Genomic DNA, 16,518 nt, shown 5'->3' on the forward strand with positions numbered 1-16,518 from the left:
CCCAGCTGGTCTGAGGAGCGAAATGATTGCTGTGTCACCGGCAGGCCATGTATGCATTTCCTAATTTTGGTTAAAGATACATATTCTGTATAAAAACAGTATATTCAAAGACGTCATTACTTCCGCGGGGACTTTATATTTTATAGAACAATATTTAAATTACAGTTGGGCATTTTCGACTAATCTGCATTTTCCGGTTGCCCGGGTCTATGGAACATAGTGCAATAACACATCTCAACAATTCAGTACATCTTCTCCTGCAACGTACCCCACACTATATAAAAATGTAAGCATGGGCCCCACAAAAGAAAACTGAAGAGAATTGAAAATCGAAGATGTAAATACTAAAATTCTAATACACTGAATATTGCTTCATTAGAGGAAATATTGGTAGATTCCAAGGAACTAAAATAAAAATTTTGAAATAAGAAATTAGAAATGCTTTGAGGCCATAACAACAACTGATTAAACATTTAAACAAAGAATAAGGTTTTGGTTTATACATCTATTGCCAATTAAATAATGGAGTATGACGGAATTATGAAAGGGGTTATTACATAAGTAACAACTTCGTCCCTTATCTCAAATGATGACGTTGACAGATAGTAGTATTTGGGTGGGTCTATGCAGTCCCATCAAACCGGAACCATCCCAATAAGCGAAACACTTTAAAAAATGAATTTACAAGAATTTCACTTTACGGACGGAACAGTGATGAGTCATGTACATCGAGTCAGCTCGTTCACATAGCCACCTATGCATTAACTCTCAAGAAAATGGGAGATAGGAGAAACAACAGAAATGTCTCCTAACTCGTTTAAATTCAAATTTAGCTAAATAAAATCATCTGCTTATTTTCGTAAAGCCATATTTTTCGTCTCTGTCTTATTTTTGTCAATTTCTCGATGGTACTCCGTAACTAATTGACTTCACATTGGAATGGTCTTTGAACCATCAGTTTGCTTTGTTTGTTATCCGTAATGTCAATTGAGTAGTGATGGGTTTCTGTTGTTCATTCAGTCTGCAATGCTAGTAGTAAAAAGAAGGAAGTTTTGTAGCCAACAAAAATAACATACGCAAGGTAAAACCTACTTACCTGTCTCCTACGTAGCAGAGGGCAAGGCCCACGATGACGGAAAGACCTTGAACAGTTGCCATAGTGTGACTAACTACCATTTTCTTCCCACAAACCCAGTTTTCTTGAGATGGCAGAGTCAACGAAAACCATGTCTCATCGTAGTCCCAACCGTATTGGCACGGTATTGTTTCATTAGTATGGTTCAGACTTGTAAACATGAGGCATTTGCTGTAGGTGCCATTCTCCCTATAAATATACAGACTATGATCACCAGGAAACACTCAGTGATTGCAATGTAGCTCAGTAATAATAAATTTTATCACAGGTCGCTCTAACTGTGAGTGGAGACTGTACTTTTTGGTTTTGCATCGGTAGGTGAGAAATTTCAAGGTAAATATGAAAGATCAAAGTAAAATTCTGAAATTAGCTTGCACTAAATGTAATGGCATAGTTTCTATAGCCAATAATCATTGAGTAACTTGGAAAGAACAACGCACTACAGATATTGTCTACCTGGGAATTGTTATGCTCTTCCATTCCTCGATACTGACATTAGCTGATGCTCTCCCAGGAACATGGCACCAATGGTCAGGCACCATCATTGAAATTACAAACATCTGACTAGGAACAGAGCATACAAGAACAGAAAGGCCAACATAAATAAGATTCAGCCGAATTTGGAACTTGCCGCGGCTCCCAATTTTCTCGAGGATACCTTCAAATGTCACTTCATGATGATTCACATTATTTAATCTCTCTGTTCCGTCTTCTTTGATCTTGGCAGTCATCTGCAACATAAAAAATAGCTAGAATAAAACATATGAATGTATGAAACCATCGAATTATTAAACGGCCTTATGAGACGTGAAAATTTTAAGTGTTGTAAATATTCAGAAAGGAAAAAGCATCGACCGTTAAAAGACGATTAGTCTGACTGTAGGAGAGAGGAGCGCATAGGGAGTCAGTTCTGACCTTCTGCCGGATATTGGAGGCAAGAGTTAAGAAAAATCAAGACATGGACACAAGATTCTGCCGATCTAAAACAACTTTAATACTGTAAACTGGAATTCTCATTACTATAGGAATATAGTGTAAGCTACAGGGAAAGTCTGTCGGTACATAATAAGACCAAGAACACGCTCAGATTAAGAAAGTGTAAGACAGAGTTACAAAATTCAACCTTTACTGTTGTATCCAATAACGGAAATGAAGGTACAGAAGTGTGATTAAAATTAAGGCTGGAAGAATGTCAATAATAAAAGTGTCTGATGACATTGCTATCTTCAATGAAAGTGAGGAAGAATTGCAGGACTTGCCTAGTGGGAAGTCTAATGAGCAAACATTATGGACTGAGAGTAAACTGAAGAAAGACGAAAATGTTGAGGAATACCATAAATGAGATTAGCGGTAAATTTAACATCAGAAGTGGGGACCGCGAAGTAGACAGAGTGAAGGACTCCTGCTACGTTGAAGCTAACGAAAGGAGGACGAAGCAAGCACGACGTAAGAAGAAGAATAACGTACATCAAGAGGGCATTCTTGGCCAAAAGAAATCTATTATTTTCAACATGAGCCTTATGTTGAGGAAGAAATTTCAGACAATGTACATTTAGAGCAAAGTATTATTTGGAAGTGAATCACGGACTGTGAAAGATGGGAATCGAAACGTTTTAGATGTAGTTTTATTGAAGTGTGTTGAAAATTAGGTGAACTAATAGGAAATAATGAGGTTCTTCACTAAATAGGCGGAGAACGGGTAGTATCAAAAACACTAAGAAGAATAAGAGATATTATGAAATAAAATCTACCACGTTACTTGAGGGAGCTTTAGAAAATAAAAACTATAGGTTATGACAAATGTGACAAATGGCCGGTTATCGATACCAATGATCTACCAATCGAGAAAGAGAGAATACCTTGTCGAAAGGTGCCAGTATGCTGACTCTTTCATTTCCTCATAATTTTTTTACACTTTTCAGGAAACGTAATATTTATTTACAACTATCTCTGAGATATTGACTTAATCAGTTTCAATATACAGTAGAACATGTTGATGGAGAGCTATCGTTTTGAACAGTGTGTATGACATCAAAAATGATCGGTAAGATTATTTCAATTTGTATTCAGTGGTGATATACGTTCTATCGTTCTTCATTAGTCAGATCGTCCATTTGCACTAGTCCTCAGGCCGCTATACTTCAGCGTTTTCACGTTCTTTCTGTTATATACGCAATTCTTCGGTACTAATGATGCAAGTTCTGTTTTCTATGGACGATACTGGATTATTTTTCCGACGATAGAGCCTTGGAAGTGAGCTGGATTTTCATCAGATAATAGTAATTCCTGTCGAAGCTTATGAGAAACAACATATTTATTATAAACATGTGTTGCATAGTGATTTACTAGAAAGGTCATTCCTTCTATTAATGTTTTGATTAATGTGCCTCAAACAGAGCAACGCCATCTTGTTTTCATGATCTTAGACGAAGAGAAGACTGAAGTGAGACTCGTTCTGATGATTAACTTTACACATAGTGAGCTATTGTTGGAGGCTAACTACAAAATTAAGTACAAACGTTGTGCATCCAAGTTACTTTTTCAGGAAATGAACAAGGTAAGACAATGTACTGGACCTTTAATAAGTGATTTTTCAGATAGTTAGTTACTGAATTCGCTCTGAACTGTTGGGTACATGACTGGGGAAGCTGCCCCATAACGCAACAGATCGCTATAAGAGGTAAACTGACATATGTTGGTACAACTTGGTGCTTTGGCAAAAATCATTCACTTATATACTATGTGCTATTTTCAGATATGCAGGCCCTTATCATCCAGTTGTGCTTATGTAAAATAATGAAATTAGGTGCTACTAGCTATTAGCTATACACACTCACACCTTCCATTTTAGGATGAGACTGCCAGGATTTTTTTGTTACTGTGAATTTTATGATAAGTTATGTGCTACAGTTTATTTCATGTAATGACTTTTCTTTTCTGATATGCAGAAACTTCCAGTTTTGGACAACATGTCTATCACTGTTTTAGCCCATCTTTGGAATGTTTCACTTTCTTGTGAGTTTAGGTTATTTTGTATACAGAGATAGCTTTATATATTTGCAATATATTCACTTTTCGTTGTGATTTGTACTTGTGGAATCCAGTAGTTAAACATATTGCTCACATTATAGTGATAACAGTGCAGTGATGCTACTGTGAAGATTGCTACATGGATATAATAGGGGGTGCAGTTTATTTCTATTTAATTTCTGATTTGGATTATCATTTGTGTTAGTAAAGCATAAGATATTAACACTATTTGGTGGCATTAGGTAGTGAGGAAAATATTTCTTTTGAGGTCAAAACCACAGTAAAATTGTCATATTTTATTTGAGAAATAGGAAAGTGTGCAGATTGTGATACATAGGGAGGCATTATCTGAGTTTTTGGAAGGGCAGTGACATACTTTCTCTGAATTTCTCTCAGTCATATCGTTCTACCTTGTGTTCTGGGGGAACATTAATTTGTGCTGATAAAGTTTCTTCTGAAACGTTCACGTTATATTTGTTATCCGTTCTGTGTCATCAGGGAGGTAAAGGTCATATCTGTGTGTTTATGTACCGAACATGTCAGTTGATGATCGGGGATGTTGTGTATTTCATTAGATTCCAGCAGAAAACGATGATGATTGGGGATGTTGTGTATTTCATTAGATTCCAGCAGAAATGGTTAGTACAGGTCATTACATCCATCAATTGATAAGCACAATACAGAGGCTGGTGGTATTAATGAGCAATTTGGAATGTAGTTCTTCTTGAAAAATAAAAATTTTGGATTGAAACAGTGAACTGAAAACTTCAACCCACCTAATTTCGCCCCTCTCACTCGATTAGCTTGCTAAGTCAATTTGGTTACAGAGCTGATTGTTGAGTCATTACCACATAAGTCCTACATTCTAAATTTGCTGAGCAAATTATAATGTATGTCACCTGGTTATTTACTTGCTGATTTTGGAAAATTTATCTGGGCTTAGGAGTGTTGTGTATCATACATGGTATTAGGTGAGGTTCAATATAATGAAAGATTGTTGAAAGTATTTAGGTTCTTGTGGATGACAGGACAGTGCTTTTGGTGAACATTTTTCACTGAATTTTTGAATGGTTCAATCTTAAATTGATGTTTTACCCAAATTTCAGCTCTTATTGTAGTAAATAGTTTTGTTGTGTTTCTATTTCAAATGCTCACTAATTTCAGTGAAATGACGGTTTGAGAGCTATTCTTCACTGTTGGGATAATTATGTGGTTTGTGAAGATACGAGTATTGTGGATTCTTCCTCATTTCTTGCGAGGGGAGTTAGTCTTGTGAAAATTTTTAGTTCCTTGGTATCTTGTGAGATCAATATGAGATGGTTTATTGGTTTATCGAAGTATTTATATTCTTTGTATGATTGACAAGTCCACAGTAAATATGAGATAGAGACAAGAAGCACTGATTTACTATTGTTTTATGTCATTATTTTGTCCTTTTGAATAGAAATTATGGCATCACAGTGGAAAATGGTTTTTCTCTTGGTCTCAATTATTTGACTTGTGAATACTGTATTTGTGTGATTTAGTGTAATCTTGTAAGGCTAGTCAAAAATTTTATTGTTTGTTGTAATTGTTGTGACAGAATGAAGAATAATGAAAACAAGAGAGGTAAGAAAGCTGAGATAACGGAATATTCTGATTGTGGTGTCTTGTGCAGGGCTGCTGCTCAGAGAGACCATAATATATTTAATAGTGAGTCAGTTATTATATCTGGAAGTCAAAGAGTGTACGCTGTCGTCAGTGAGTGCAGGGAGTTGATTAATAAATTGGAGGCTAATGTTACCAATTTAGAAGAACACGTACATGATTTAGAACGAAATGTGAACAAATTATTGTAGAAATTACAGGGAAATTTACAGAACTGAGTACAAAACTAAGAGAGAGCTTGTATGCAGACTTCGCTGTGAAGACTTCTAGTTCTGAGGGTAAACTTGCTGATGTTGAAGGGAGTCAACATCAGTTTCAAGTCGTTGTTAATGAACAAGTTAAGAAAGTTTTTAGAAATTTTAGGGAGTAATTCGAAAAGAATGAAACGGATTAATTAGGAACGTTTCTACTGATGGGCAGTCAAGAAGTTGTTAATCTAATTCAAGAACAAATGTCACATGCTATATTACTACCAAATCTAGAAAATAGATCTGAGGAGTTGAAGGTCAGTGTAGAGAAACGACGGTGAAATATTAAAGAAGAAATTATGCTCACAGTTAAGGTGGATGATTGCTCTGGTTGATACAATCGTGATGAAATATCTTGCATTGATAATAATGTTTTTCATCTGTGAAAAAGTTTCAAGTGAACAGCAGTACATCACATGGTACTCATTCTTGTTCTTGGCTGGAGCAATATGATTTTTCACTTCCAGTAACTTGCTTTGGCGGTGAAGATACAATTTGTGCGTCTTTATTTGGTGGGAGGTCAACCTCCAATGTGCGTCTGTGCATTGGCGATTCATATGAAGAATTTAGACATCTATTTTTGTCTACGTATTAGTTCTTTGGGAGTAAGATGTTAAAAAATCAATTCTTGAACAATGCCTACAGTCAAGATGAATTGATTCGTCTTTGGCTTATGAAACTTCTTCCATATACGCGTCCAATTATTCTTGCGGGTCAGAGTGAAGCTGTTCTAGGAGATTTCCAAAGGTTATTGCGAGAGATGGCGTCTGAAAATCAAGGTGAAGGGAATGGTTACTCAGTTTTCTCACTTTGTCCCACAGCCACAGGGAGACAGAAAGAATGACTGTGACGACATGAGTCACACAAAGCTCTGCGAAAATTATCACCGTCATTTCTATTGCGGGCATCCTTCTGATGAGTCCATCTGTTATTGCCACAAGAGTCGATAGGGAAATAACTGAAGTAGTCTTCAGAAGGATATCCTAGATAGAAAAGACTGTTAATTTAGGAGAGAGAGAAGTGAGTATAATTTAAGAAAAATGTATGGGAGCACCAGACTTGCTTTTGCTATTGAGTTGCTCAGTGTGGAATTGGCTATGTTTCTTACAAAAGAAAACAAGGCCCATTGTAGGCTGTATATTACTGTTTTTCATTTAATTTGTGCAGTTAGCTAATTTCAGCCTTGCGTAATTTGGAAGTACTTGCATTTGAAATATACGAACTTAGAAGAGAATAACATTGTGTTCATACATCGCTACATAAGTAACAACATTACACAAATCGAAATGGCATAATCACATTATAGTGTGGTAAACCTTCTTAAATGTGTGCCATAAACTTATGTGCATCACATTTTACGTTGTGTAAGTATTGGAAACGTCTTACACATATGTGACCATACGCCGTAAGCCCTAAATACATGTGGACAGATTCCAGATCGTAATGGTACACTATCACATGTCACATAACAGTAACTCAAACAACAAGTACTGCAACCTGACAACTGCAGATAGCTGCATGATTCTGTCAAAGATACTTACAGCTAACGCCGCAGAACCATCTATAGCAACATGAAAGGAGTACATTGCATTAATAGATGGTATACGAGTTTCTGCTCATGTATTGTAATCAGTGACAAAAGGATGTACAAACAATTTTGTCAAACTTTTTGTACAATACGTTCGAAGTAGTTCTCAAACTAGCTACAGATTTTGTAAATTATTTACAAGAAAGTATTGATATTTCATCCAGTACAATAACTCATAAAAATACGTTGTTTCATAAACTGTTTTAAGGTTAAAAAGGATGTACGTTACAATTCATGTCTATGTCATAATTCATGTCGGCATGATCTGACATATTTGTTGTTTATTAGTTATTGTAAAACTATGTGCACTGCATTTCATTCAAGAAGCAAGTCGGTTATAATCATGTCATAATTTCACATATAGAACGGGCCTGAAATTATAATAAATCTGAAATTACATACATCAAAAGAAGTTTTGCATCATCTCCAGTTCCACAGAGCTGTTCATATGTGTCACTAAACACGCCCAAAGATGTAAACAACCATGCATGAGTAGCACCTTTTAGACGGAGGGGTCCGACAGCCGTTCAGTTCCAGTCATTCCACCAGGAAGGAGGTACACGCCTCGTGTTATCTGTAGTTCAACCATGCCTAGACGCTCAATACCGCTGTTCGATCTCGTCCGGATTGTTACTTTGTGCCAGGAAGGGCTCTCAACAAGGGAAATGTCCAGATGTCTCGGAGTGAACCAAAGCGATGTTGTGCAGACATAGAGAAGATACAGAGAGACGGGAACTGTCGTTGACATGCCTCGCCCAGGTTGCCCAAGGGCTACTACTGCGGTGGATGACCGTACCTACGGATTATGGCTGGGAGGAACCCTGACAGTAACGCCACCATATTGAATAATGCTTTCCGTGCAGCCACAGGACGTCGTGTTACGACTCAAACTGTGCACGATAGGCTGCATGATGCGCAACTGCACTCCCGACGTCCTTGGCGAGGTCCATCTTTGCAACCACGACACCATGCAGCGCGGTACAGATAGGCCCAACAACATGCCGAATGGATCACTCAGGATTGGCATCACGTTCTCTTCACAGATGAGTGTCGCTTATGGCTTCAACCAGACAATGATTTTCTTCAGGGTAACGACATCGCTCGAATAGAGTGGCCAGTATGTTCTCCAGACATGAACCCTATCGAACATGCCTGGGATAGTTGCAAAGGGCTATTTATGGACAGTGTGTCCCACTAACCACTCTGAGGAATCTACCCCGAATCGCTATTGAGGAGTGGGACAATATGGACCAACAGTGCCTTGATGAACTTGTGGATAGTATGCCACGCCGGATATAGGCATGCATCAATGCAAGAGGACGTGCTACTTGGTATTAGAGTTACTGGTGTGTACAGCGATCTGGACTACCACCTCTGAAGGTCTCGCTGTACGGTGGTACAACATGCAATGTGTGGTTTTCTTGAGCAATAACAAGGTCGGAAATGATGTTTATGTTGATCTCTATTTCAGTTTTCTGTAGAGCTTCTGGGAACTCTCGGAACCGAGGTGATGCAAAACTCAACCATTAGAGCCCGATTACATTCATTGTTCAGTGCCTTGAAGTATTACGACGTGCTAGGTTTCGGAGCTATATTTGAGCAGCCATGCTACTCCCATAAAATCGTATATATTGATGGAGAGCCATTATTCTGAAAAGGCTGTATGACGTTCAAGATAACCGATGAGACCATTACAATTTATTTTCAATGCTAAAATACGCTGTTTGCGGTTAAACAGGCAATTCATTCGTATGTCCTCGCGTCGATCTACTTCCGAGTATACATGTGCAGTTGCGTAGGCTTATAGAGACTGCATCTCATTAAGTAGTTGGAGACTGGTTGCTGCGTCACTTTAATATCATTTCATTCTGTTACGTCTTCAATTTTTAGATGTTAAAGATGCTAGAAATGCGAGTTCTCTTTTGTATGGATGACATTAGTGGCTTCGTTTTTGTAAAGAATATTGAGAGTAGGATTGTCATCATGGGATTGAAATCTGTGTCCACACATAAGAGGAATAATACATTTATGATCAACGACATGTGTTGCATCGTGATTTACTAGAAAATTTATTCCTTCTCTTCACGCTATACATAACGTGCATCAAATAGGATGTCACCATCTTGTTGTCGTGACCGTAGCTAATGAGAAAGCTGTGTCGAAAGTTATTCTGACGGTTAAATTAACGGACAGTGGCCCATGGTTGGAGGTCAATTATAGAATTAAGTGCAATCTCTTTACAAGCTAGTGTCCGCAGCTCGTGGTCGCGTGGTAGCGTCCTCGCTTCACGCGCCCGGGTTCCCGGGTTCGATTCCCGGCGGGGTCAGGGATTTTCTCTGCCTCGTGATGACTGGGTGTTGTGTGATGTCCTTAGATTAGTTAGGTTTAAGTAGTTCTAAGTTCTAGGGGACTGATGACCATAGATGTTAAGTCCCATAGTGCTCAGAGCCATTTGAACCATTTTTACAAGCTAGTTAGTTTTTCAGGAAATCAGTATGGTAAGACGATGCAAGTTCCTATGTTCTCGGTTGCTGGCCTGTTTGTGTGGTATCTCTTCGTCACAGAATAATTATCGTTTAACGTACAAGACATACTGGGGCACTATTAAATGATTTTTCAAATAAGTATTTACTGTATTCACTGTGAGTTGATAAATAAATGATTGGGGAAATTTCCCCATAGCAGAACAAATAACTATAATTGAGAAGCTAACACATGTTAGCCATTATGGTGCTTCCACTAAACTATTCACTTACGTACTCTGTGTTATTTTCAGATATGCAAGCCCTTATCATCCCGTTGCGTTATGTATGAAAATGAGTAGTGTGTGACTAGTTGAGAGGTATTTATTTGAGTCAGCGTTAGGAAGTTTTTCATGGCCACTATTTTGCATATCACTTGGCTATTGAGGCTTGCTAATCACAAGATATGAGAGTGGTAGAAGCTTTTTCAAAAACCCACACACGAACACTCACACACACACACACACACACACACACACACACGTATACACATACACATTTCAGGATTAAGTTCCACAGATACAGACGTTATAATTAATTTCACGTAAACAGTACAATTTTTATTCATATTTTGACAAAAAATTGGAGAAAACACACAGAAGCTCCTTTTGAGCTAGATTCGTATGCCGTTTATGTGCAGCGCGAACCCTCATGCATTTTCGAGCATTAGTTTGGCCTATGGTGTTTCGCCCTGCGTTATAATTAAACCGTTATACTTTCAACGTGGATTGTTGCTTCAGTGTGTCGTAATGTCTTCAGACTGAACACCAGCTTCACTATCGTCGATGTCTGCAGATGGTAAAAGCCTTATAATTTCGTCATCAGAAATCGTACCGCAATCAGCCTGATATTCATTTCGCACCGTCGTTTACTCCATTAACACCTATATCTGAGCTGCCTATAAAGTTTGTAGATGAGTCAATGAGCTGTATAGTACCCATACATACCACAAAAATGGATGTAAGTATTTTTAAAAAGTATGTAATAATGTGTGTATTTAAGTATGTTCCATAACTTCTCTTAAACCAGCTGACGAGTTAAACCAAAATTTGTACATATATCACTTACACTTACCGTGTAAGTGTAAGTGTGGGAGTCGGAAACAACTTACTCTCAAAGGGGTGTGCCCCACGACGTGCTAATACACATATTTTATTGATCCAGTATTTAAGTGTGAGAGCAGGTAGTGACTTGGAGCAAACGTTACACATAATTGCAGTCCTTTACGAAACTTTGCCTCCCTGATATTTCCCATAAACCGACGAAACGGAGAAAGTTAATTCCCTTACCACGCTGTCGCTCTTTATGCTCTGAAACTGCTGCATGAGCCTCGAGGTTTTAAGTTTTTTACCTCTTCGATACTAAGTGTATTCGCAACACTAGACATATTCACGTATACCTCAGGATGTAAATGCAAAATTATATCATTGTACAGCACATAGTTCAGGTGTTATGACGTTATAAAGATTGCACTGCTTGGAAATGAAACTGCAGAACAAAATTCGACACACATACAGTTGGGATATATGTACAGTGACTCGTGAAATATTTTAAATATACGACATTCGCGTACACCGGCAAATATACGGGTAAAGAGCCCCTCCTAAACATTAGGGTCGATTTCAACAAAATTTAATAGACGTATTACTGCTATCTGAGGGTAAGAACTAACAACCTCCTGTTGGGATGGGGCTGATAATGCAGACACAAAAGAGGAAGGACGAGATGGTCATACACAGAGGAGGAAGAAGAAAATGGACACAGAAAGGGAAAGGAGAAGATGGCTAGAGAGAGGGTAGAGGAGCAGAGAAAGGAAAGAGAAGCTGGACAGAGACCAAAGGTGGAGTGGGAGTAAGATGGGCAGAAAGAGGCGGACGAGGGGAATGGTCTGTGACAGCGGAGAGGAGGGAGTGGAGATAGAAAGAAAAGAGGAGGGAATAGACAGGGGGAAGAAGGAGCTGGGCATAGAGAGAGGGAAGAGGAGAGGGCAGGATGAGATGGACAAAGAGTGGGGTTGGAGGAGGTGGACAGAGAGAGCGGTGAAAGAGATGGACTGAGAGGAGGGAAAGGAAGAGATAGATAGAAGACTGGAATGAAAACATACGCTTGCAACTCTGGGTACTTAACGGGTCTGTACGAAAGAAGACGATCTGGATGAACAGGAGATCCAGATTAATGAGGGAATGATAAATGAGGATCTACCGTAGCTCCTGTAGCCCCATTGAAAGTTTGTGGCTTTTGACAGCGAGCCGGTCAGGCGCTGCCGCCACCGGTGGGCCGCCTGCGTCAGTCTAACGCCAGTGCTCTCGGCTCCCACTGTGCTGCCGCGCCTGTTGTGCAAAGAATTGTGTCTGTCAGTTGTGAAGTATGCCACTGTCTAAGCACCGAAAATTTCCCTGTTTCAAGAAAAACACGGCTCCTGCCATAAACGAACTTTTTTTAATAATTTAAATTCAGACACGTTAAACACTAAGTTTCAGGTGGTCCGAAGTCATACGAATATATTTTTCGTTACTGTTCACCAATGAAAGTAAGAAATGGCCATGTTTGTGTACATGGCGCAAATCAGGTTTATGAGAGTAACCATGGTGCAATACTATAAAGAAACCAAGAAATGTAAATAAAATCAAAATTCAGCCACCAAGAATTTGTTTATATTAGTTACTGTAGAAGAAATCCAGGCACTATGAGCAAACTGCCATTTTATATTTTTTGCAAATACATATGGTCCGTCATTTGCAGTTTTTGATCCTTGCGCTTAGGAGAATTGCTACATTCAGTCTTTTTGCGGGGTAATGGTCTTTTCTATCCACGCAGTGAAACTGCCGTTTGAGGCATGACGTTTAAATTTATTTCTTCTTACTGCTAAATGCATTTGTGACACATTTTGCTAACAGTATTCACGAGTACCACTAATTGCAGCAGGAAAATTAAATCATTGTGCGACACATAGTTCAGGCGATATGTCATAAACACTGAGCTGCGTGAAAACACCCGCATCATGCACGACGTTCAGATAGGTTACTTCTTTGTCACTAACAATATTTGCAAGAAATTTCGCAGACGGTATTCACATGTGCCTCTGAATGTACCTAGAAAAATATATACAGGGAAAAATATATCATTTAACGGCACACGAATCAACTGGAGAACTGGGTGTCGCTCAGGGAAGAGGCCGACGATCGGTTGCACCACAAGTGGTTGATGAAATTTCTGTTGCTATGGCAGGCAACGCCGCGCGCAATTCCCGATCGTCAGGCAGTGTGCGTTCTGTGCACAGTTGAATATCCGGTGGTCCACTGTATGGAAGGTGCTTCGAACCTTTCTCAAAAGTACAGAAGCTTGCACCACAGGACCCACAACGTCGAGTAGACTCTTCTCGCCAGGGTTGAATTTAACGAAGGCTGGCCCTGGACCATACTATGGATAGACGAAGCTCATGTTTTTCTGACGCGTGAGGTGTACATACAGAACTGCCGAGTGTGGAGATCTTCGTCATTGGCCCAATCTTTTTTAAACATCTTGGCGCTCAAGGACCAAAGAGGTGCAGTGTGACTGGGCAGCGTTGCTGCGATACGCAGGATGTCAGACCCACTCTACAGGAGAGAGACGCACTGAACCCAACAGTCTTTATGTAAGATTTGGACCCGTTGCACATCGCTCGCGAAGTTCACCTGCTTCTCCGAAACACATTTGGAAACGATCGAATTATCAGCCTATAGTTTCCAAATGCTTGGCCGGTACGATCACCTGATCTCACTCCCTGTGATTTCTGGTTGTGGAGCTACCTGACGGACAGCGATCACCATTCGAACATTCACACATATGCTGATCTGAAGCGCAGCATGTCAAGAGAGGTAGCCAGCATATCTCTGGACATGCTTCGTTCTGCTGTGCAGAATGCAATCCTTCACTTTCGGACTCTTATGGAAACTGATGGTCGCCATACTGACAAGGGAACCTCCCCATCGCACCCCCCTCGGATTTAGTTATAAGTTGGCACAGTGGATAGGCCCTGAAAACCTGAACACAGATCAATCGAGAAAGCAGAAAGAAGTTGAGTGGAACTATGAAAAAAATAAGCAAAATATACAAACTGAGTAGTCCATGTGCAACATAAGCAACATCAAGCAGAATGTAAGCTCAGGAGCGCCGTGGTCCCGTGGTCAGCGTGAGCATCTGCGGAACGAGAGGTCCTCGGTTCAAGTCTTCCCTCGAGTGAAAAATTTACTTTTTTTTATTTTCGCAAAGTTATGATCTGTCCGTTCGTTCATTGACGTCTCTGCTCACTGTAATAAGTTTAGTGTCTGTGTTTCGCGACCGCACCGCAAAACCGTCCGATTAGTAGACGAAAGGACGTGCCTCTCCAATGGGAATCGAAAACATTTGATCGCAAGGTCATAGGTCAACCGATTCCTCCACAGGTAAACAGGTCAGATATATTCTATACGACACTGGTGACGGCATGTGCGTCACATGACAGGAATATGTTGTCGACCCACCTAACTTGTACACTTGGCGAATGGGTAAAAAGATTCTTCTATCTTGCCCGACCCACCTAACTTGTACACTTGGCGAATGGGTAAAAGGATTCTTCTACCTTGCCCGATTTAGGTTTTCTTGTAGATGTGATAATCACTCCCAAAAAAGTGATGAAAACATAAGAGTTTGTCAGATAGTAAATGTCTGAAAATAGGAGATTAAACTTTTCACTCGAGGGAAGACTTGAACCAAGGACCTCTAATTCCACAGTTGCTCACGCTAACCACGGGACCACGGCACTCCTGAGCTTAGACTATCCTTGTACTTGCCTATCTTGCCACGAACTACTCAGTTCGTATATTTTTGCTTCTTTTTTTCATAGTTCCACTCAACTTCTTCCTTTTTTCTCGATTGATCTGTGTTCAGTTTTTCAAGGCCTTTCCACTGTGCCAACTTATAACTAAATCTGAGGGGGGTGCGATGGGAAGGTTCCCTTGTGAGCCCCTCGATTCTGCATTATTTCTCTTCCCATGTGCTTGAAATTAATGCTACCAAGTTTAGTACTCGTATGGTAATTAAATTCCATGTTATAACGTGTTAAATAGGGAAAGTTTAATTATGACCACCCGGTATTTGTACAAATACGTGTGAAATTTGTTAAGCATATGTGAAATATATTTGACTTGCGCACACGCAGGCAAAGCCACGGGTAAAAAGCTCATCCTATGCCCCTGGAACGATTTCAGTTGAATCTGGTGCACATATTAGTTACGATCTGGGAAGAATTACTGTGGAGTAGAAACCACAAGCCTACTATTGGGATGGGTAGAGAAAAAGTGCAGAGAGTAGGAGGAACGAGCAGTTGGACGGAGAGAGGTGTAGGAGGATGTGGTCAGGGGAGTGGAGGTGGGCAGTCAGGAGGGGGGGGGGAGTTGGACAAATAGTAGGTGGAAGTAAATACGTATCCGAGTAACACTGGGTACTCAGCTAGTTATAAATATGAAATAGGTAAAATCATTGTACGCATAAGTAGATGTGGAAAGTATATTACTGACTCTTTGCTGCTGTATTGTTTTAAGTTAGGGTGAGAAGATTCTGAACATACTAGGTTTGTCAGGCGTGCTTTTTGCTGTGTGGTGGATTGTGAACTACTCAAGATCGGAAAAACTTAATAGATGTTGCTGTAATGATGTGAAGGAACTGGAGAAATTTGCAATAATGAGTGGTTGTTACTTAGTTAGTTTCATGTTCCATGAATCATGTGTGTGATAAATCTTAACGATGTGGAAGAAATCATTTTATACTCACACCACAAATTATTTTGTAAATATAACTAAAAGGTTTATAAATTATAGAGTCGTCCATTTTTAGATTTTACTACGCATATCCAGATTTCGGCTAGTGGCTAGCCATTCTCAATGCACTGTATTATATTCTCAATGCATGTAAGTCCCTGTTGTTCGGGTTCAAATGGTTCAAATGGTTCTGAGCACTATGGGACTTAACATCTGAGGTCAACTACTTAAACCTAACTAACCTAGGGACATCACACACATCCATGCCCGAGGCAAGATTCGAACCTACGACCGTAGCGGTCGCGTGGTTCCAGACTGAAGCACCTAGAACCGCTCGGCCACACCGGCCGGCTGTTGTTCGGGCGTCAGTCACATTTTCTTCCGAATGGAAGATAACCTGATATCTACAAGGTTATCATTTACAAGTGGTTTCTTTTGTTAAAAAAGATAAAGACACGCAGATGTGAGTTAATAATTCATACTCACCACCTTTTACACCTTTTACACATTACAACAAAATATAAATTCTTCTGCGGGAATAGAAGGATATGTCAAGGAGCAACTTTTTCAG

The 16,518-nt window shown here is 39.6% G+C and overlaps 1 protein-coding gene across 1 annotated transcript in view; it reads right to left on the reverse strand.

Annotated features, from left to right (window-relative positions):
- LOC126251806 (solute carrier family 22 member 7-like) overlaps window positions 1-16,518 on the reverse strand; it is an 85,566-nt gene that overhangs the window by 51,295 nt on the left and 17,753 nt on the right. The window contains exons 2-3 of the mRNA XM_049952450.1: window positions 1,592-1,866; window positions 1,097-1,324 (exon numbers count right to left, since the gene is read on the reverse strand). Of these exons, the coding sequence (XP_049808407.1) occupies window positions 1,097-1,324; window positions 1,592-1,866 (503 nt within the window). The remainder of the gene's footprint in view (window positions 1-1,096; window positions 1,325-1,591; window positions 1,867-16,518) is intronic.

This window comes from Schistocerca nitens, chromosome 4 (assembly GCF_023898315.1).
Source record: "Schistocerca nitens isolate TAMUIC-IGC-003100 chromosome 4, iqSchNite1.1, whole genome shotgun sequence".
Classification (NCBI taxonomy): domain Eukaryota; kingdom Metazoa; phylum Arthropoda; class Insecta; order Orthoptera; family Acrididae; genus Schistocerca; species Schistocerca nitens.